The sequence below is a fragment of the Thunnus albacares genome, chromosome 16 (assembly GCF_914725855.1).
Source record: "Thunnus albacares chromosome 16, fThuAlb1.1, whole genome shotgun sequence".
Classification (NCBI taxonomy): Eukaryota; Metazoa; Chordata; class Actinopteri; order Scombriformes; family Scombridae; genus Thunnus; species Thunnus albacares.
The window spans coordinates 4549209-4571427 of NC_058121.1; the positions used below are offsets into that span (position 1 = coordinate 4549209).

Sequence of the window (22219 nt, forward strand, 5' to 3'; positions counted from 1 at the left end):
CATCCATATCCATATCCACTTCCACATGCAATGCTGCTTGTGCTATTGTTGACATTGCACTGTTCTCTCAACAATGTTTCTGCAATCTCTGATTGCACATCAACAAGACATCATATTCTTACTTCATCAGTCATAATAATCATAATTATTTTCACTGTTCTTATTTAATCTGAACAATAATGTGTAGCACTCCTCTTGCAAGCATATTTCATGATAGCAGAGGAATAGCTTTCATGAAGTCAGCTTCTATCTTCTTCTTCTTCTTCTTCTTCTTCTTCTTATTATTATTATTATTATGTTTGAATGGCTTTTTATAGATCCATGACCACAAATATTTGCACAGGTTTAGTTACAGCTCAGAGCATTATTTATTATATTAAAGCTCAGGAACCTGAAGATGGTAATACCTAAAATGGTAATTGTTGCTTTGTCCAACAATCACATTCACACTAATTCTATAATGATGCATGTTACTTATCCAGTCACTTCAGGCTAGTCTCCTCAGATTGAACCAAGCCTGTAAATTGGTGTTATGTTGGTGTATCATGGCAGGGATTGTCTAACACCTGCAGTTTGTTCTGCAGAACAAAGTCCACGACTTTAAAAGCATTAAACATGGTCAGAACCTGTTTTTTATTCTTTATCCAAAGATATCCAGGCTAATTGTCTTATTATATTATTATATGTTATAATGTATGGTATACTATATAATTCAGATTAGTCATTTTGATTTTAATTTAGAGGAAGATAGAACCCAGTGTTTGCAGATTGGTGGTTTGCTTAGAGCATTTGACCACTTAATAGCCTTAACTTTTGTAAATGAGCTCAGAGACGGGTCCTATTTATTTGTCATTGTTAATGTTAGCCTACTTGACTATAAAGGTTCTGCCAAATAGAAGACTGACCATAAACAGTTATGTTTATGCACGTAGCCTATTCATTTATGTTTTAGCCTATTATTGGTAGAATATTAATGCATATAAAAAATTTCATGCCCTATGCATGCACATTAACTACACATTGTGGCCACCTCTAAACATCCCTTTGCCACCCCAGTTAAAAATTCCTAGAACCGCCACTGCTTATAGCAGTTTGACACCATTTACCATGATGAATGATATGATGCTTTCTCATTATCACAGTGTTTTTTTAATCAACCTAAAAAAACATGTTGTGTGTGCAGAAAAACTGAGTGGAGGAGCTTTAACCTCCACTACATCCCTGGTTAGCAGGATGAAGTCGCCCTCTTGTGTCGTGCATCAGTTTGTAGGTTTCAGTTGTTGACCTGCTGTGATGTTCACTGCAGGAAGAAAAGCTCATGACACAATACCTGTTGCTTCATGTTTGTCAGGACCCAACAAAACTACTTCACACCCAAACTTGATCAAATTAATTCTTACTATTTTCCATTTTTTTAGGCCTGTATAACAAAGTCTTTATCAACTAAAGTGCCCAAAGAACATCTTGTTTGTTTGTTGATAGAAAACTGCTCTTTTCTCTGTGACAAAACTGCTATAGTGAAGAAAGCTGAAAGTACAGAAACTGACTGACAAACGTTTGTTTGCTCTGAACATGAACTCTGTACTTTGTGGTGTTTCAGGAGGAAAACTGCCTCAAATAAACTCAGAATGTTATCATGATAATTACAGTTTGATTGTACATTTCTTCATGAATTTACAAAGTGGTGAAAACAAAATATCTATGATGAAGGAAGTTCTGCTGTTTTCTCTGTTTAAGAAACAACAGCACACAAATACATCAGTACAAATATGAAACTAACATTTAGAACAAAGAGAAGTTTACATTTTCATCTGAAGAAATGTCAGTGAAGGTTAAATACATCCTCATGAGCAGTGATAGCATCCATGGTTAAAAACACACAGAAAAAGTGACATTTAAAGAAAATGAAAACATCAACAGAACAACAAATGAAAAGAAAAAAAAGTGTTAATAATCCCAGTTTGACTGACAGCTGATCTCTGTGCAGTTCAGAAACACCATCACAGGAACGAATTACAACACAGAAGTCTGACATGACTTCTGTCTATTTGAGTTTACAGAACTCAGCTGTGTCTCCATAATAAGGACAAAGTCCAGCATAGAGAGGCTGAGTGAATGTGGTCTGGACTCTGTGGAGGAGAGTCATGGTTTCAGAGACGCTGTAGAAGGACAGAATACCTGCTCTGTGATCCAGGTACACTCCCACTCTGGAGGAACCAGGACCTGAGACACGAGTTGAGATATTGTTGAACCAAAATTCATAACAGTTGGTGTCACAATATAAAGCCCAAGATTTGTAACTGAATCCAAATCCACAATGAATTGATCCTCCTGCTCTGCTGATATTTTTGTATGCGACTGCTACACAAACTCCTCTCCCTCTCCTCTCCACCTCCCAGTAACAGCGTCCAGTCAGACTCTCCCCACTAAGGACCTGACGCCAATCAGTGAATCTGTCCGGATGATTAGAATAAGACTGTTTTTGTCTCGTTTGTTCTGCTTTTCTGTTCCCCTCAGATAGTAACAGCCATGTGTTTACTGTGTTTGGATCCAGAGTAATTTCACGTGAATATTTTAAGAATTCAGCTCTGGTCTTGGGTTCTGGTTCTGACAGTAAAACCTCCACTTCAGTCACTGTCAGTGAGATGTTTGTCCATTTCTGCTTCAGGATGTCCTGAAGTTTATCTCTGAGCTCTGACACAGCTGCTGTCACATCCTCAAAGTAGCGCAGAGGACAGATGTTGATGCTGGATGAGTCTTTAGATGCACTGAGTTGTGACAGTGAGGGGTAGTTGTGTAGAAACTGGATGTGATCCTCTGTATGTGAGAGCTGCTTCAGTTCAGCGTCTTTCCTCTTCAGCTCAGTGATCTCCTGCTCCAGCTTCTCCTGAAGCTCTTTGACTCCACTCACTTCAGTTTGCTGCTGGGATCTGATCTGCTGCTTCACATCAGAGCTTCTTTTCCTGATGAGATGGATCAGTTCAGTGAAGATTTCCCCACTGTCCTCCACTGCTTTATCAGCAGAGCGATTGAAGGCCTCCACTTCCTGTTGAAGCAGCTTCACATCTTTCTCTCTGTCCTGGATTCTCTGCTGGATTTGTCGCAGACTCACTTTGATCTCTCTCTGCTTCTCAGTCCTTTCTGCTGCAGCTGAGACTGTGTCATGACCTTTATGTTCATCCACAGAGCAGAGATAACAGATACTCTGCTGATCAGTACGGCAGAACATCTTCATCACCTCATCATGACGAGAGCAGATGTTCTCCTGGAGTTTCTCCGAGGGGTCGACCAGCTTGTGTTTCTTTAATGGAGCTGCATCATAATGAGGCCGGAGGTGTTTCTCACAGTAAGAGGCCAGACACTGCAGACAGGACTTGAGGGCTTTCCGCTTCCTCCGATTGCAGACATCACAGGCCACATCTTCAGGTCCAGCAGAGGAGTGATCAGCATGAGAAGCTTTGGGTCCAGTCTTCTTCTTCAGCTGTTCCACTAAAGCTGCTAATATGGTGCTTTTCACCAGGGCAGGCCTCCGTTTGAAGGTCTTTCTGCACTGAGGGCAGCTGTAGATCCTTCTCTTTCCATCCCAGAACTCTTTAATACAGCTCATGCAGTAGCTGTGTCCACAGGGAATAGTCACCGGATCCGTCAATAGATCTAGACAGATTGAACAGCTGACTGTTTCTCGGTACAGCCGATCTCCTTTCTGTGCCATTTCACCTCTCAGGGGCAATGACTGAGTTTCACTTACTGAAAAGTGAAACTAGTTTGAGCTCTTATCTGAACAACATGTGTTTCTGCAGTAAATGCAGCCTGACTGCTCTTGTACTTCATTACATGTTGGTTTCAACCATCATCAAACTGTAGATCTGAAGGGGAGGGAACAAGGAAATATGAGCACAGAGTGGAGCTTGAAAGAGCAGGGAGGAGTTACCAGGACAAGGAATGGTATGTGAATTAAAACTGTGTTCCTTCATTTACAGTGAAGTCTCAGTTAAAACCTGCTCACCATTTGAAAACATTTCTGTATTTAGCTGTAAAATACTTTGATAATAGCTCCATATTTCCCCAACTTTTCCTTAAAAGCAGATCAATTCACATTTGTTGGTTAAAAACTGACTGAAAACAGGGAGTTATTACACTAAAGTGTGATAAAAATAATTTAATGGCTGTATTATAAATTTCCCATATACTTAATAAACTTCTTTAACACATTTTTGAGAACACAGGTAAAATTCAGAATATTATTCAGCCTCAGACGGGTTTAAACAAACATCATTAATACCATCCCGAAGGACATGAATGAAGCCGATCAGCTGATTGTATTTTTCTAAGTTAACACCTTCTCTGCTGCCTGGGTTCATGTTTAGTTGACACTGTGCAATAAAATGGTTAATTAACAGCTGTGAACTGTGGAGCCAATGCGCAGTCAGTCTTAGTTGTGTAAATACACTGTATTTTAGGCTGGACAGGATATAAAAAACACTTTTAGTCTGTACTGTTGTGTGCAGCCTTTATAGTCTGATGCTCTGTTGGTTGAGCATGTTGGATTGGCAGTGTTTTGGTGTTATTGCTTTTGTGATGCAGAATGCTGCAAAGTAAACTGGTGGCTGGTTGTTCAGTTTGTCTATGTTTTTTAAATTTTTTAATTTTTTTACTTTTCATAAATCAGTTTTTCTGGGAAAAGGTGGCTGACCCACTTTTGTACTGGCTCACCCAAAATACAATTTCTGCCTATGCCACTCTTCTAAAATAAACGTAGATAAAACCAGATTGTTTATCTTATCCAGTAACACTCCTGATAATGGTCGACCTTTGACAATCACATGATCCACTGTAGAAACTAGCAGTCAGTCAGTAGCAGAGGTGGAACAAGTATTCAGATCCTTTACTGCAGTAAAAGTACCAATACAACAATGTAAAAATACTCCATTACAAGTAAAAGTCCTGCATGAAAAATGAACTACTATATATAGTTAGCTAGTTTAGTCCAGTGATCCCAGCCTAGGGGTCGGGGCCCTTCAAAGGGTCACCAGATAAATCTGAGGGGTTGTCAGATGAGCCAATAAAAGGAGTCGAACACACCAGGTGTGTGTGTGTGTGTGTGTGTGAATGGGGTGGTTCAAACTATATGCAACTAAGTGGTTTCAGCAACACCAGGATCCATAGCAACCACTATAGCAACAATAGAAAAACGTTGCATTCTTAAAATTTTCTGGTGAGACCTGAAACAACCTTCGTAATAATTAACAAACTAAACATCATATACATTCACTGAACAAAGATTATGAAAATAAAATGCACAGTTCTCACTAGAAATGTCATCAAAATTAATTTTAATGCCAAAACCATCCTAAAATATTGCATTTTCTACTGAGAATAAAAGAAATGTCAGCCATTTTGTTTGTTTTGGCAGATAGAAACTTGACAGTCACGTGACATGGATGCAGGCCAATAGAAAAGAAAAAGTCAAAAGAACGTGGACATCTCACAATTTTAGAGCCATTATTATGAAACCAATACATTTTGCACTGTGGACCAACGTAGTTGTTATACATTTTGACATGAGACTGGGTTGCAATAATAGTTTGGTATTATCCATTTTAAATCATTAGCTTAATATTCATTGAGGTCAATTCAATTAATGTCCCACTTTAATAATATGTGGCTCCAGCTGAGCCATCTGAAGTGCTGTGCTGGTTTTTTCTGTGATCTAGGCAGATCAATGTTGTGATAATGATTTAATCAATAAGCCCCAAGGTCCTCCAGCCAACAAAATAAAACAGAATTACTGCTTCCATCTCTGATACTGTGCTGCTGCTTGTACTGTTACCTCCCTCAGGCATATCAGCTGCTGGTCTGGATTAAATGGTCCATGGCCTATGAAATCCATGTAGGACTAACAGATAAACGATGAATGCAGATCAAAGCATAAAGTGGTGACCAGGGTGAAGGTGTGTGCCTTCAACTTGTCCTTTTCCTATTTCGCTTATTGTGTAATCATGTATACTTAAATGTAGTGTATCCAGTATAATATGAGAGTATACAGTGAGGGGTGGAATGGAGAGGTAAATAGGGGCCCAGCAGGCAAATATTTCCCTGGGGCCCCGATGCAGCTTAAGCCAGCTTCTGTATGCCGTGACATGTACAGTATTCACCAATAACAAATGTCTCTGCGATAAAAAGGACAGTCACAGAAACATTAATGTTTGTGCAACAATAACCTACATTAATAACTGAAAAAGAGTTCCAAATAATGTTGATGGATTGCTAAACACTGTCCCTCTAAGTTATTGTTGCTATGCCTGTCAAGCTGTTCATTTTGGCATGCTATTGATAACAGTTGCAAATGTAATAATTCGTTGTAGATTTTAAATAATGGAATTTCAACTTCAAACAAAAGTAAACAGAAGCAGGTTTCTCAATTTTAGCTTTGGACTGTCAATTCTGCTGAATTCGGCTGAAATGATTATGGTTAGCAGATATTATCGCTAACTCATTCAGTTGTAGAAAACCCCTTTCCAGCTGAGTTTTTAATGTTTTCATCAAACTTGTTTTAAAAACCCTGTAAGTAAGGTCTTAAATCTGCATATAATGGCTAGATACATGTTATAATGCTAAAAGACTAAAGCTCATATCCTACAGGCAAAAAGTCAGTTATTTGATGATCCACATAGAAGACATTATTTTATGCTGTTATTTTATTATGCTTCTAGATAATACCAAAAAAAATCATACATGATTGACAAAACAGAGGTTAGATTCATGCATTATTGTTCATATTTTCAAACAAAATGGACTTCAAAATGTTTATCTTTACATGATTTATATGTGGTTTCCAATTTATAATTGACACACGATAGATTTTCTCAATAAATATATGCATAAAGACCTGTCGGTAAGTTCTTGCTCTGTTTAAACCAACTCTCTGCTGCAAGACATCTTCAAACCACTTCTGAGATTCTGTAGCTCTGTTCTTTCAGTGTGTTGTTTTGACTACAAATCAAATTTCTTGCAAATAACAAAATATTAGATTGATTGCAGAACATTCTTATTAGATCAGCAGTTACTGGCACTTTGTTTTTCCCTTTAAAAAGGACCTGATGTATTATTTTCACTTTTGGGAGACATTGTCATCAGCAAGTTTGATAAAATTGTAGTTGTTTTGTTTGTCTTGGAAAGGCAAAAAAAGACGTTGCCCTTCAAACTCTTTGTATATTAATTATTGCTCATACTACAGCCCCATGTACACTGCTTCAACTTGTTGAGAAACTAAAACTTGACGGACTTGCCTTACCTTGCCACAGTTGCAATAATTGCCCAATCACTGTTCAGGGAATGGTCAGTTCACATAGTGGTGAAACTAAAGTCTTAAGGCTAAGAATGAAACTTTAGTAGTGTCTTAATTCAGGGATGCCACTGGAAATTTTGGGCCCTGAATACAGCTCAAGAACAGTTCTGGTACAATTAATCAATATCATGTTCCATGGCCGCTGGCCTGCTCTGGGAATCCTGAAGCTCCTAGTGTCCCTCCTAACGACACCTGTCTCCAGCAATATTTGCTGTTTGTCCTTTGGTCAAATCAGAGCAGGGCAAGTGCCATGGATGGATAAGTAGACAGTCCTGCTCTGTCACTGTTGCCCAGGATGTGTCATCTGCTCTGTACTGCTGATATCTTAAAGGTAATCCTTTGTTATTATTGAGTTAGCATCCCATAGCACTAAATGAATGTCAGTAGTGTTGGATTTTTTGCCAGATTTCCCCTAGGTTGACTGCTTTTGGGGGGGAGTGGGGCTCTGTTTGCGAGCAGCTGAGATTGTCACTAAAATGAGAATAGCTGGTCCACCTTAAAGATCAGTCCACTTTAAGGCCACAATCAGACAGTGCTTTTTAGCAGGCTGGGGCGGTCAATGAAAGTGAAGCTTTGTCTCACTGCTTTTGCGTTGCTGAGTGCCTCGTGTTTTTGCAGGAGCGCCCTCAGCACCTCAAACTGAAGAAACTTCAACTCAGAGTGGAAAAGTGCCAGATGTCATTTGTGTTTTTTCCCATTGTCCAATTGGATGAATTGAGAGACAGGCCTTCTGTGGTGGTGACAACATGTGAAGATAACCAGACCGGCCTGGGACAATATAGTGGTGGCTGTTGCTGGATACCCTGAGCTATATGACTTTGCAACCATAGTTACCATGATCTGAATGGAGAACAGCAGACCTGGAGTGAATTTACTTCACAGCAAAATCAACCGTACACTCGCTACTTTCTTGCCTTAATGGAAGAATAAGACTCGCTATTTTGACATTTGGGGTTGTCTGTCCATATTTTGCGCGGATTGCAATAATAAATTACTCATTTTGGCTTTTCACTCACAAAACTTTTATTGCACTTACAGTAATGTGTGCATGTAAATTAGGTATATTACATAAATAAACATATTTTGTTTCTTTCAGGAGGGGTGAGGGGTCCTGTTGGAGGGGCAGGACAGAAACACTGCATCCATAGCATCATCCTTTTAAATGTCAAGAGAGAGAGAGAGAATGCAAGAGCGAGAGAAAGTGAGACAGGGTTTGAGAATGGAGAAGCAGACACCTGGATGAAGGAACATGCATTTTTAGTTTTCTACCTGAAAATACACCCGTCTAATCAGTGCGAATCACAAATTGGTGTTGCAGCAGAGGGGCAAGTCCAGTCCTCACAAATGTAAATGTCAAAGATTTTATTTACTCAAAGGCACCGCATTGGAGAAAAGCGCACACAAGTCTCTGATGTCTTAAAGCTGAAAATGTTTATTGAAGTACTTGGTCAAGGAGAACTGAAATAGCGAACATCGAAGTCATCTGCAGTTCAGATGCTGTCTCTTTCTGTTCTGCCTCCTGAATGTCTGAGTCATAGTCTTTAACCCAAGCAGATCAGCCTACAATATGAAAAATTAGTCTAACTGGTTCACTAGTTTCTAAACAAGGAACTGCATTTTACCCGTGTCAGTTCAGGTCACATTGCATGGAACTTCAGGTCACTGTCAGCACTTTCCACCTATCAGTGTTGTCTTGTGTCTTGGAAAGTCTCCCCTGACCTTGGTGACCATGGCAATGCTGATTTACCCTCTATCAGAGAGGTTTCTGCTTTCCCCAAAACATCACAGACAGCTGGAGTCTCACAGAGGGGAGAAAGTGTCCCCTTCCTGCTTAAGAATTACAGTGTGACCTCAAGGCCCAGGCTTGACCCAGTGTAACCCAATTTGTAACCCCCAAAATTCCATAACACATGTGACTAACCAAGGTGAGAGGCAAAATACCAATCCAAGACCAGATGTTGTATCCAGAAACAGTGAACTTCTCAATTGAAGAAGCTTGGCTGATTTGTTTGGTTAGATTGAGCAGTATGTTACTGTTGATGGCAGAATGTTAGCTGGCTTGAAGAGATAGTTCAGATTTTTTGAAGTGGGGTTGTATGAGGTAGTTATCCATAGTCAGTGTATTACCTGCAGTATATTTGGGTCAGCACTCCCTTAGTTTGGAGAAGCAGACAGGAGTACTGACACAGAAGCTAAGCAATTTACTGCTGTGGACGGGGCCAGAAGCAAAACATTTTAGCCACCTAAAAAAAGGCCTACCTAAAAACATCAATATCAGTTTAAGTGCACACTATATTTGGAATATTTTCATAGCTTTACCTTGCCATCAGACAGCCCTTTCCATTGGCATTACATTTTCTCAACCGTATAACTTCCGTATTCCTACACTTGTGCAATGCAGCAGTACTTTCTGACCCAAACAGCAGATCTGTGGTGTAATATAGTGTGTAGCATGCGTAGGAATATGGAAGCTCTATGGTCCCACATTCCTTACAGTGGGCTGGAGGCCAGGACAATGCCATCCAGAGCAGCCATATCACTAGATAATGTGTTTCTAAGGTGTTTAGGTCCAAGCACAATGACTTAGTTTTGTCTTAGTTTAGTAGTAGAAAATTGCAGGTCCTCCAGGTCTTTATGTCCTTAAGGCATGCCTGGAGTTTAGTTAAATGTTTGGTTCCATCTGGCTTCATTGATATATATAACTGAGTATCATCTGCATGACAATGAACATTTTTTTATCTTCTCTAATAATATTACCTAAAGGAAGCATATATAAGGTGAATAGTATTGGTCCAAGCACAGAACCTTGTGAACTCTGTGTCTAACTTTTGCATGCATGGATGATTCATTGTTAATGTGTACAAACAGCAATTGATCTGATAAATAGGACTTGAACCAGCTTAATGCAGTTCCTTTAATGCTATAGGATGTGATGGTTGGTGGTGTCAAATGCAGCACTAAGATGTAAGAAGACACGTACAAAGAGAAGTCCTTTGTCCGATGCAATTGAGAGGTCATTTGTAACTTTCACCAGTGCTGTCTCTGTGCTATGGTGCACTCTAAATCCTGACTGAAAATCCTCAAATAGCTAGCATGCAGTTAGCTGATGGTGTTAGTTGGTGATATTACAAACAGAGGTGTACGCTTTGTTGACTGCTACGGTGAGGTAGTTGTAGGTTGTTTGGTTTATTTTGCAGCTCAGGCAGCGTTCTAATTAGCTTGGCATGTTTGCTAGCATGTTGTTGGCTGATGGTGTTACCTGGTGATGTTGTAACAGGTGAGTTATTTGTTGCTTGCCAAGGCAACATTGAGGATAATGGTGTGGTTTGTTGCTTGGTGAGATGAGTAGCATGCTGCTGGTGATAACATGTCAGTTAGCTTAATATTGTTAGCTAGTTGTAGACAAGTAAATATATCTTACTTTGGAGGGTTGTGTTGAGTGTGTGGGTGCAGGTTAAGAGGGGGGTGGTTCTGGGGCACTGGAACACACTGAGAGTCTTTCTCAGAGTCCTGGGTCCAACTCAACGAAACACCAGTGAGTTGAGTAGGTGCCCAGCTGATGACCCTGTAGACTTCTCTGCATTCTTACAATCATAAAATTGCATATTGAAACCATGTTCTTTTCTTCGGTAAGACAAGCCAGTAGTGTGGAAAGTTTTTTGATATAACTAGCAGCAGGCCATGATATTCAGATGAAAATGCCTATCAAGCCAGTGGAGGCAGCTAATGTAGGTCAGGCTAAGCAGTTACAGTATACAGTAGTTATAAAGCTGGGTCAAGCCACCGAGTATGGATGAAAGAACTTTTAAAAGAAATTTTTACCTGAAAATACACCTGTCTAATAAGTCAGAATCACCAATTGGTATTGCAGCAGAGAGGGAAGTTATGTCTTCAGAAACTTATTGTCAAAGATTTTATTTAAAATGAGCAGGAAATCTCATATTGCACATGATGTGACTAACCAACTTGAGGCAGTCCTGCCAATTAAGGCTTTTAAATTGTGACGTTTTACTGCTTTGAAGCAGAAATAAGATGCACATCAATGTTTGAGTTGTGCATACACATCTGCACACACCCCCATTCCTCCAAACCGCCCTGAAGCTTTGCATGTAATTAAAGGTGGTGCGAGGATACCAGTGGCAATCAAGTACAGAGCCTGGGCCTGCTAGATAAGGTAATATGCAACCACCTTGCTGCCTTCTCATTCATACGCCACCACCACAGGCACCACCATAAGCTCCTGCTGGGGACTGAGATGGAGGGTGTGTATGCATGTAAGTGATTTTTTGTGGAAGCACGTGTGTGTACAGGGGTTTGCTTCATATTAGATTTTCATGCCAAAAAAAACAACAGCAGCTTTGGAATGAACCCTCCATAGATGGTATGTTTGTGGTGTAATTTTTATTTGATTGTTTTCAGTCAAAAAATTATGTACACAGACTAATGAATTTCTCATAAGATGTGTTCAGACTGAGTGTGTTGTGTTTTTCATGCAAATGTCACCACTGGAGTGTTTGTGCAGTCTGTGTGCCAAACAGTGCACCTGTAAATAAGTTAATCGTCAGTGTATGCCTATTGCTCACTGACATGTGGGAGGAAGTGGTCTCCTACTGCTGCTACTTAACGGTTTCAAACAGATGATGAAGTGTGTTTGTGCAGTTCACCTGGGCTGAAGAAAACATGAATACATTAATGAACTGCACATTAAAACTCCAAACTGTAAACAACAATGGTAAGCATGTTTCATTTAAATTCACTCATTACAGAGCAAGTTGGCAACATGTGATGCTAACCTTAGGTTATAGGCTAACTTTTTATAACACATGTGACTTGTAGTTAAAGTGAAGGAACCACAGTAGGTGAGTGAAAAACAAGGCTCTCTTGAACAGTTATTCACTAATAACTTCAACAATCCATTCTGTTTCTCAATACATACATAGCCATAGAGTACCCCTCCTACCCCCCTTCAGCAAAAATAGATAATCCCATACATAGACAGCCCCCTAAATTAAATATACAGTCTTAACTCAGATTGCATTGTGAGTTTGATAAGAATGAAGAATTGATAAAGGATTATTAATTTCATCATGCAACGTAATTTTTCATGCAAAAATGGCAAACATTCTCTTAAATTGGAGCTTCTTAAATTGGATGATTTCCTGCTCTCCTCTTTAGCTATCGAATTGGAAAATGGGCTGAGAGTCAATTGAAATAACAAGCTATTTGAATGTGTCACACACTAGGCTCTAGGATTTGTGATTGTAATTTTTTTGTCATTTGAAAGATTAAATAGTTAATTAAAGCCACTATACAATTTTGTGTGATTATCACTTCTTTGTTTCTTTTACATGATTCTTATGGAGTATGTCTTTTTAGAAAAATGGGTAAGTACTGATAAAGATAGGTACAATCTATGTGTTGCTTTTGGCACACTGATGCTAGTGTACCTGGAACAGAATAGGGGAGATGGGTATCACTGTACATTGCTGTCTCCCACAGTGTCTTTTCTGAAACTACCACTGGGAGGTGCTAAAGTCTGAAGTTTTAAAATCCTACAGTGCATGGAGCACTTTTATTAATAGAATAATTAATAGATTAATTCACAATGAAAATAATCTTTATTTTTAGCCCTATTGCGCTATATATCTGCAGTATAACAACTGTTATGTGTTCACACATCTTTGTATGTTTACATTGTGCCAAAACAGAAAAGCAGGTGAATCACCATCAGCAAACCATTTTAATGCAGAGAGAATAAGTGACAATAGCAGGAGGTGAAGGCACGCACTTACAGTGTACATGGAAGCAATTTCCCCAACCTGCCCATGGCTATTGTTCCAAAGCAAGCAATTACCACAAATAACAGCATTTCTGCCTCCGCATACAAGCAATGGATGTAAAACAGTATTCACAGTGTGGAAATTGATGTCTAGATTATATAATGTGATGTATAATACCAGAGCAAATCATGCCACCATAGCCTATCTTGAATAATGATTTTGCAAGGGCCCAATAACAATGAAATTGCAAATACAGTCATTTGAATCTGCATTGCACTTGAAGTGCTGACAGTGCTTCGTTTTCAGAATTCGCTCACTCTGAAGCCTGTCAGAGGAAAACCATCTGTCTCTGTCATGAAGATGTGATCGACTGGACCAACACTGCTTCTTAAGGACAAACCCTGAATTTAGAGAAGTGGATATATTAAACACATTTTGCTTTGCTTGTCCAAGAAATATGATTTATAATAATAAAAAAAAGAAGTAAAAGACTTAAATATAGCTCTTAAAATGTTGAATGAAGGTACACATACAATACAAGAGGATAGATCATTAACACAGATATATTCATGCTATCATTGTGACTGTAAAAAAGTACAATGCTGCAAATGTAAAACTAATGAAGCTAACTGACTTCAGCTTATTACTGAGTTTCAAAAGCATTCATTTTAAAACACTTTCTGGTAGATGACTCTATCATATTAATAAGTGGCTGAATACCTAATGTAGTGAAGATATATATATTATAGATACAATTCAGCTAAAATGAAATCACACACTAAAATGTAAATCTGCACTGAGCAATATTTTTACATTAACAATGATCAAATGACTACAGTTTTAAAGGGGTTGCTTATAGTGACAAGCCCACTGAAAATATTCACCTAAGTGCAGCTCTGTGGAGCATTTCAGCCTGTTTTAATTGTTTTGGTTTCACAGCCCACACTTTATTCTCAGTAACCTTGTTTCCAGACAAAGAAGAAAGTTTTAAGCAACAAAGCTTTGATACACTCATTGTATGCCACCTGCCAAGGCCTTAACATCAAGCAAGAGCCGAATATTTCTCTCAGGAGTTGACAGAGACCAAAGAGAGGGAGAAAGGAAAGACAAGTGAATATTAGACTTATATTCTACAGGTGGCCAGAAACAGGACTCCACATTAATGTTAGTGTTCTTGTCTGCTGCTCTGTAATTGTTTGCTAACGGCCAGTCCACATAGAAAGCGTTTCTAGAAGCATTTTTGACATACATCACTTGTGTGTCTCACAGAACAGATATGGTGCGGACACACATAATCCAGTGAGGATGCATTTGAACACACTGGACCAATGAACGCTTTGGCCGGTGGGTGAACTGATGGGTGACGTACTGCGAATTTGGTGGTGCTTGGTTTTTATTCTGCTGTTTTCAACATGGTGGCTGCGTTAAAAACAATTTCATTTTACAGCTGAACAGTATACCAGAGTATGTTTCTGAAAACATTTGAGGTGAGAAATAGGCAATGCAGTAACAGAATCTTGATTCATATTTGATCAGCACAGTCTAGTTTGACAGTGTGATCTAAGTTTTGTGAGCTGGCTGCGTTGCACTGGATGGACCTCATTTACATAAAGTTGAGGTCAAGTCATGATTATGCAGATTCAGATACAGTGGTTTGTCTGTCAACTCGCTGTGCCATATCCATCATGCACAGCGCGGCCAGATATCCTGCTCTCCATAGAAAATGAATGGGATCCGTCAAGTTGATATCCGTAGACAGATTCAGTGTGTCTGCACCAATACGCTTTCAGTTTATTTTGGCACTCACATCTTCTACACTTCGGAGAGGCACAGTCACACTGTCTACACTTAAAAATCGATTGTGCGTCTACATTGCTTTGTATGGTAAAGCGTTTGTCACTTAGGTTGTTTAAAATGGGAAAGTTTCTATTTTTTTCTTATTTTCCTTTGTTTAAATACATACATCTATCATTACTGTGTCGTTCTTTCTCTACAGCATTTGTAATTATTAGATTAAATCTGTGTGTGCAGATGTGTATTTAATTAAATCATAACAATATCCCATTCATTTCTACATAGGAAGATTTTTTTTTTTTTTTTTAAAGTTCCATTAAAAGAAATCTTATCAAATTGTTATCAGCAAACTGAACCATATTCTTGTACAACAGGTCCTGAAGTACCTCTGTGATGACTGTCAAGTTGTTTTGCTGCAGCATTTTTTGATAATTAAATACTTAAGTCATACCCAATATGAATACATTGCTATATAGGCATACTTTTCAAATTCCATTAAAAAGTTTAATGTATGCAAATTGTTATCAGCAAACTCCACCATATTCTTGTTCAGCATGTCCCCAGGTACCTCTGTGATGATTTTCAAGTTGTTAGTTTAGCATTTTTTAATAATTAAATGCTAAAATCATAACAATATCCGTTCAGTTCTACATAGGCATATTTTTAAAAAATAATCAAATTGTTATCAGCAAACTCCAGTACATTCAGTCAGGCTGGAGCCCAGTGAGATCCCCTCATCTCTCTTTCTCTCCTCTCTCTGTCTTTCTTTCAGCAGCATTTGATTTCTTTTCACCATTTTTGCTTTTCACTTGCTTGCTCCTTGTGTTTTCCTTTGCTGTGTGTGTGTGTGTGTGTGTGTGTGTGTGTGTGTGTGTGTGTGTGTGTGTGTGTGTGTGTGTGTGTGTGTGTGTCCAGATCCCATATAGTAGATCCAGCCCAAATCACCTGGTTTCTCTGTTTCCAGCTACCCACATGCTCTGCCTCATCTCTCCCCCTTCTCTGTACCTCTTATCAGTCTATTATCCGCCTGCCCTGCTGGCTCACCACCAACTAGTATGATATTGTATATACCTGTATGTAATCAGTCAGTGTTTGCCAGTTTGTCCCAGTGGTTTACGTGTGATTATCTGTGAGTCTGTACCTTTTTCTGTTGCTATTTTTTTAACTCTCTGATTTTATGTTTTTGGCTGACTTTGGGATAACCTGGTTTTGATTTGATTAGGACTGTCTATTGGATTTTGACATTAGGCTTCTTTAATTCTAGTCCTGCCTCTTCCTTGTGTGTGCTGTTCCGGTGTTACTATTGTAACAATGGAGATGTGGACCCAAGATCAGGAAAAAAAAGGACGAAGAAGAGCAGATCTGGTTTTTAGTCTCTTTATCAGACTTGAACTTGGTTGCACAAAAGCAAGAAAATATTAAACACTACTCCCAAAGGTGGAAGAGACTGAACTAAACTTAAAACTATCACCAGACGATGAACAGGCTAAAAATAAACAAAAAAGGAATCTAACTCAAAACTCTCTAGCAAGGAGCCTCCAGGCTTGACTTGACTTGGAATGATGTGAAGTTGCAGAGCTTCAGCACCATGGACAGCAGCAGATCCAGAGCTCAGAGCAGCAGTGGATGTGACAACTATATACTGTATAAATACAACATGTGGGCTACAACAGGTCCCCAGATACTCCTGTCATGACTTTCATGTTGGTTTACTGCTGCATTTTCTTAAATTTTGAGATGGCAAAGTCAAAACAAATGCCCACTTAGCTACAAACAGTCTGTTTCATCATTGTATGAAATTTTCAGATCAAGTTTTTATCAGCAATATCTGTCTACTGTGTTGTATAACAAGTACTTCTGACATGGAGTTAATTTTACTTTATCACAACAATTTCCTATAATGAGATATTAGAATCAGTAAATAAATGAATAAACAAACAAATTCTCCTTTATTCTCGAGTTTTCCAGGTGTTCCTGTATAATACCATATATTCTTTTTAAGATTAGGTTTTATAGGGTTAAATGGACCATACCCTTAAACCTCAGAGCCTTACAATACTGATAGTTAAGTTTAGGCATAAGGTTACACATTATTATTATTATTATTATTTTTGAAGTTGTTTGACAGAATTATTAAGTTTAGGCAAGAGAAAATTTTATAGTTAGGGTCAAGTATCAGCTGACTCTTTTCAAGTAATATAATGCATTAAAACAACTTGACAATCATCACAGAGGTAATTGGGGACATTTTGAACAAGAATATGGTGGAGTTTGCTGATAACAATCTGATTTGATTTTTTATGGAATTTTTAAAATCCGCTTATGCAGAAATGAATGGGGTTGTTATGATTTTAGCAGCTAATTATTGTAAATGCTGTAGTGAAAGAACAAGAAAGTACTGACAGCATATAACCAATTTGTCACTCTAATTCAAAAAGCAGCCTTACAGAAGACCCTATAGACATGAGCTCTGCACTTTTTGATAATGATCTGGGAGAAGGAACAATCAGCATGGAAACAAGTGCTTACCCATCCCACTGGAAAATGTGCCAAAAAAAGCTGTCCTGCAGGGGCTGTAGAGGAGCAGCTCCTAAAAATATTGGAGCAGCCAACCTTACCCCGTGTGCTACACCAGGGGGATGAAATGTATTATTCTGCCCTCAGTCTAGTGCCAATTCTCAACAGGCTGGACAGTAGGGGTCAGGCAGAGGCCAAGATTAGAATTTTGGGTGTGCTAGATGAGGTAGAGCGCAAAGATGTTGCACCTGCTCTCACTCCAAGAGTGGATGGAGTGGGCCCAGCAACCCCCCACACACTTTTAATAATTCTTGGGGTTCTTCATTTGAAAATAATTAGTTAGTTAGTTATACTGTTGTTTTAGGTATTTTCACCAATTGTTTTATAAAATACATAAATAAAAATGAATACTGTATATAAATATAAATATAATATAAAAATCTTGTCTTGTTTTTATCTTTTAGTAATGTGCCATTATAAATAGTCTGTACTCAAGCTTTTATTAAAAACTACTCACTTATTGTGATTTCACCTTATAGAATTTAAGACATTTGAAGTTAATTGAAGTGGTTTAACATGAATTTGTTGTTCAAAGCTTTTTCTTATCTCATCATATGTTACATGAAAACACATTTACACTAAGCAGATAGTGATGTGAATTCCAAGTAAGCAAATTACTTTGTTACCTCAGTGTGATAGAAAGTCGTTGTTTTGGCTCGATGGCATCCCTGAAGTTTGTCGACTGCTTTTCGAGTTCAGCACCAGTCCTGGACAACAGGTCGTCCATTTGCTCAGCGCTCATCCTGAAGTACTGCTGATGAAGGTCAGGATTTAGCTTCAACTCCGCAACCGAATCCCCCTGTAGTTCCCTTCTCTGATTGATCAGATGAACCCATCACTGTCCAGGTTGCCGTCTCCTTTGGATTCGCCGGAGCAGAAGAAGGAGTGTCCGTCTCTTATTAATAGCGGCCACGGCTCAAAACAAAATGCATTATGATAAGTAGTAATAAAACATTAACCTCTCTTAAATGATTCCTAGCCAGGTAATGTTGGCTGTTGCTATCAAAGTAACTCAACAAACTTGAATTTTCTTTACATTAGTGCAAAAAATTTCAGCGAATATGTTTGTCAATGTTTTCTATATTAGGACAACTAGAACAACATATATTATTATACCTTTATTATACCTCTATTATTATACCTCTCACTGGACTTCTTTATTCATACAGAGCCTTATATGCTGTAAATACTGCCAGATGTTCTCATTTTTCATTCTTCTGGTCCAGATGGTTAAATAATGATCACAAATTGTGGTAGGTAAATACCTCTTCATCTTCTGCCTTTGTTATTAAAACCTGATCTGTTTCTGGAAGGTATATTAGAGAGTGTACATAGCCAGAGAATTGTACAGAAAGATTTACATGTTTTTTTCTTGATTTTGTCCTTAGTGATTTGGAAACGTTGATATTGGCCCCAGCAGAACTTTGGTGTCATATCCAGCAACAATTCTTCATTACAATCAACATTTGACAGTCTATACTGTTATGTACATGTAGTTGGCAAAGTAATTGTGCTTGTAAAACCCACTGGGATGCCACATAGGCCTTCAATATGATTAAATCATTTGTGTGTAATGCTTGAGAATGAGAATGAGAATCCTCCTTGTTCTCTGCAATATTTAAGACTGACTCAAAAATGACCATTGTCTTGTTTTAAAGATGCAATATTTTTCATGAACAATTGTTGTAAGGCTTAACCTTGGTTGACAAATATATTATGTATTACTGTACTTAACTTAATAAAAGCAACCGTGTATTTTGCCAGTTGAATGCTTTTAATGTGAAGCAGCAGCAGTAGAAAATGTTGGATTTGCATAGCAGTAACTTAATACAGCTCTGATATGGCTGTAGGAGAATGAACAGTGAGGTTAACATCAATGACATAAAATGACAAACAGTAACGCTGGATTACATGCTGCATTGTTTCCTTTAAATCCCTCATGCATGTGAAGGCAATTTCAATCCAGCACAGGAATGGTGGACTCTACCACTAACAATGAAACCTAGAGAGAGGTAATTACAGATTGTAAATACATTAAATGACTATAGCAGAAAAAACATATAGCACCAAAACAGGATTTGATTTCATGAAAATCTTCAAGGAGTCTAACTTCAAGTACTATTCCTTTGAAGTGGTCCTACATTTGATTTGAATGTAAGACCAACAGCCATTCTGTAGACGACTTTACAGATCTTACAAGGTCACAAGTACATGTGTGTTATGCGAAAGTTTCTTTAACCCTGTTAGTTTTATTCTTTGTCCACTTGGAAACCAGCACCATTAATTTCTTCAAAAGAAAATCTTCATTCAAGTCCCTAAATGACTGCAGCCTCCACACCTCCTATATGCTTTACCTTTTGACGCATAATGACTATATCAATGATCCAGTCCCCTCACTGGTCTCAGCTCCAGTTTGTTTTGCCAGCCATTCCAGCCAATATGTCAATACATATCATCAAGACAAATCAGGCCTCCAGTATTCTGCATTTTCATTTTCTGGAGCAGTGGACACGGACATTTGCCTGGAGGAAAACTCTTGCTTCCGTAAATGAATCCATTCTTTTCTGAGCTTGTTCTTTACAGTCTGCTTTGATTCATCTTGGAACAATTGATTTTATGTTTTTTAAAGTTATGTTCCCTTTAAATTGTAAAGTTTTTGGTGAATATATGGGATTTTAGGAAACCTACTGTATAGTGAATATATATTCTAAAGGATGTGACGACATAATTAATTGAGAACCAGTATCATTAGAACATCATGACATTGCATTGCTCCTTCCCACCTTAGATGTATTCATGTTTTCTCTGTTTTCCCTGCAATCAAACTGGAGACATTGTGTTCATGTACACTCTTGACTCTTCTGCCCTTTACAAACTTTATTCCTGTTGCTTTTTGATGTAGTGGAGGCCTGTAACAGCGACTGGTAGCATGACATGGATGAAAGCCTTTATCACATTGTCTCTTTTTTGACATTTTTAAATTCAGCCAAGCATGAAAACTTATTGGAGATATTCACACCCTCTCTTTTAATAGGATTTCTGGCATTTAATGTTGGCATTTTGTGTGCAAATTCAAAATGTTTTTGAAAACTGGTGGATAGAAATGTATAGTACCTACAGTGTGAAAGTTGACATCCTGCACTCTTGTTGTACACATTTAAATACTTGTTTCCACTGTGTAATTTCTGCATTAATTCCATCATTAGACAAAAAAAAAAACATTTTATATCAAGGACTTAAGGAAGAATAGTTTCAGTGGTTTATAGCAGAACCCCATAACCCAGATGTGACATAATGTGATCAGTGGCTGTTTCCTCTCACTGATTTTATTTACCTTGCTTGATTTTAAGTGCAGAGCAGGATTCCTGACTCCGGGACACCACAGAGCTTGTTACTGTATGAATCTGCTGATTCACTAATGTGCTGTTGAGTCAAACAAACTGTATATCCCCTGCCTGTTTCTCACTAGCTTTTTCCTATCTCTGTATCCTCATTCAGCTCAGTCCACTAATGGACCCTTATCCTAATATACGACCTGCTGTAGACTGTTGTTCCCTTGGACCCTTATATCCTTATCTGTGAAAGACATTGAATATTGACCCCCACTAGCAACGGATGCACCATTAAAACATGATCAATCACTTTAGTTTGATCAATACAGTCTGTGTACTAATCACAGTGATGGTGAACGAGTGTTTGATGGTGATTGCTGATTACACAAATATCCCTCCAGAGCTTACTCTTTGGTTGATTACTGAGTCAGACTCAGAAGCAGGTACAACAGCCCATTACAAATGATTTCATTTGATGTCACAGCTCCCTCATGACAACAACTATTTGGCTTAATTTTAACCAGGATGCAGCATTTAATCCTGATGAAGCCTAACACAGATTTAAACAAATAAAATACAGCAAAGCCAAGATGAGTATCATCCTGCTTTATTTATTAGCCAATGCCCACCAGTTCATACCAGCCTGGCTGCTGCTGTATTTCCCAGAAGCAGTTTTCAGGCTCACCACTAGATGGCAGTCTTTAATTTTGTTCCTCTCCTGCTTCATGGCTTTATCATAACATTTTGTCCTCTCCTCATGTTGACCGTCAGCAGGCTCCACTGGGATCTCCACTGGGTCCAACGTGGTGACTGCAGAGACACACTGCCACGTGTTATAACAGATGCAGATACAGAGCAAGAGGACACATTTGTACTGTGCTTACTTCAAGCACATGTTGCACAGAAGCCCACACAGGGTTCCTCGCTACTGTAGGTTTAAGATGAATCACTGATCGATACACAGTTGACTGAAGCAGCAACTCTCATCCTCTCCGGCTCTTGCTCCCTGTATGAAATTGATGGCAAATGGTTCCCCACACTGCTGCAGGCGTAAACGTGTGGATCAGTGACCTTTGACACCAAGGCAGGATTTTTGTTTTTCTTTCTTATTATTTTTACTGGGCTGTTCTGGAGAACATAAGGCCACAGGCTGTATGTACAATACTTGTTGTTTCACAAGAGAAAAAGCTTTTTGTATCAGAAAAAAAAACAAATGCAGTGTTCATAAAATAAAAAAGTAACACTATCTTTTTTGTTTCCTAATAATTTTAATTGTAATGTTCCTGAAAAGGTGTATGGAAAAAAGAGAATATGGAGACAGTGTTAAATTAGTACACTTCCATTTGACTTCAATGTATTGGTAGTGTAACCTTCTTTTACCAAAGTGT

The 22219-nt window shown here is 38.5% G+C and overlaps 2 protein-coding genes across 10 annotated transcripts in view; one reads left to right on the forward strand and one right to left on the reverse strand.

Moving 5' to 3' along the window:
- Positions 1 to 22219, forward strand: part of LOC122999841 (spermatogenesis-associated serine-rich protein 1-like) — an 82090-nt gene that overhangs the window by 11790 nt on the left and 48081 nt on the right. The window contains exons 5-6 of one of the 9 annotated variants that reach the window (XM_044377130.1): positions 18669 to 18752; positions 18888 to 19268. The exons of 2 other annotated variants lie outside the window; for them this stretch is intronic. In XM_044377130.1, the coding sequence (XP_044233065.1) occupies positions 18669 to 18752; positions 18888 to 18969 (166 nt within the window). In that variant the 3' untranslated portion in view covers positions 18970 to 19268. Of the gene's footprint in view, positions 1 to 11467; positions 11718 to 18668; positions 18753 to 18887; positions 19269 to 21602; positions 22063 to 22219 lie in introns of those variants that run through there. 6 more of the 9 variants (XM_044377135.1, XM_044377136.1, XM_044377132.1 and 3 more) reach the window with 6 other exon arrangements.
- LOC122999840 (tripartite motif-containing protein 16-like) lies at positions 1975 to 21819 on the reverse strand. The gene is made up of 3 exons (XM_044377129.1): positions 21813 to 21819; positions 3419 to 3574; positions 1975 to 3262 (listed from the first exon to the last, which is right to left on the reverse strand). The coding sequence occupies exons 1-3, from the start codon at positions 21816 to 21818 to the stop codon at positions 2045 to 2047; spliced, it is 1380 nt and encodes a 459-aa protein (XP_044233064.1). The 5' UTR covers position 21819; the 3' UTR covers positions 1975 to 2044.

Excerpts from the sequence above, each read along its gene's own strand:
- LOC122999840 (XM_044377129.1), bottom strand. Across the intron at positions 3,263-3,418 it reads CCTCTGCTGGACCTGAAGAT|AACATCTGCTCTCGTCATGA; the intron begins GTGGCCTGTGAT and ends AAACTCCAGGAG.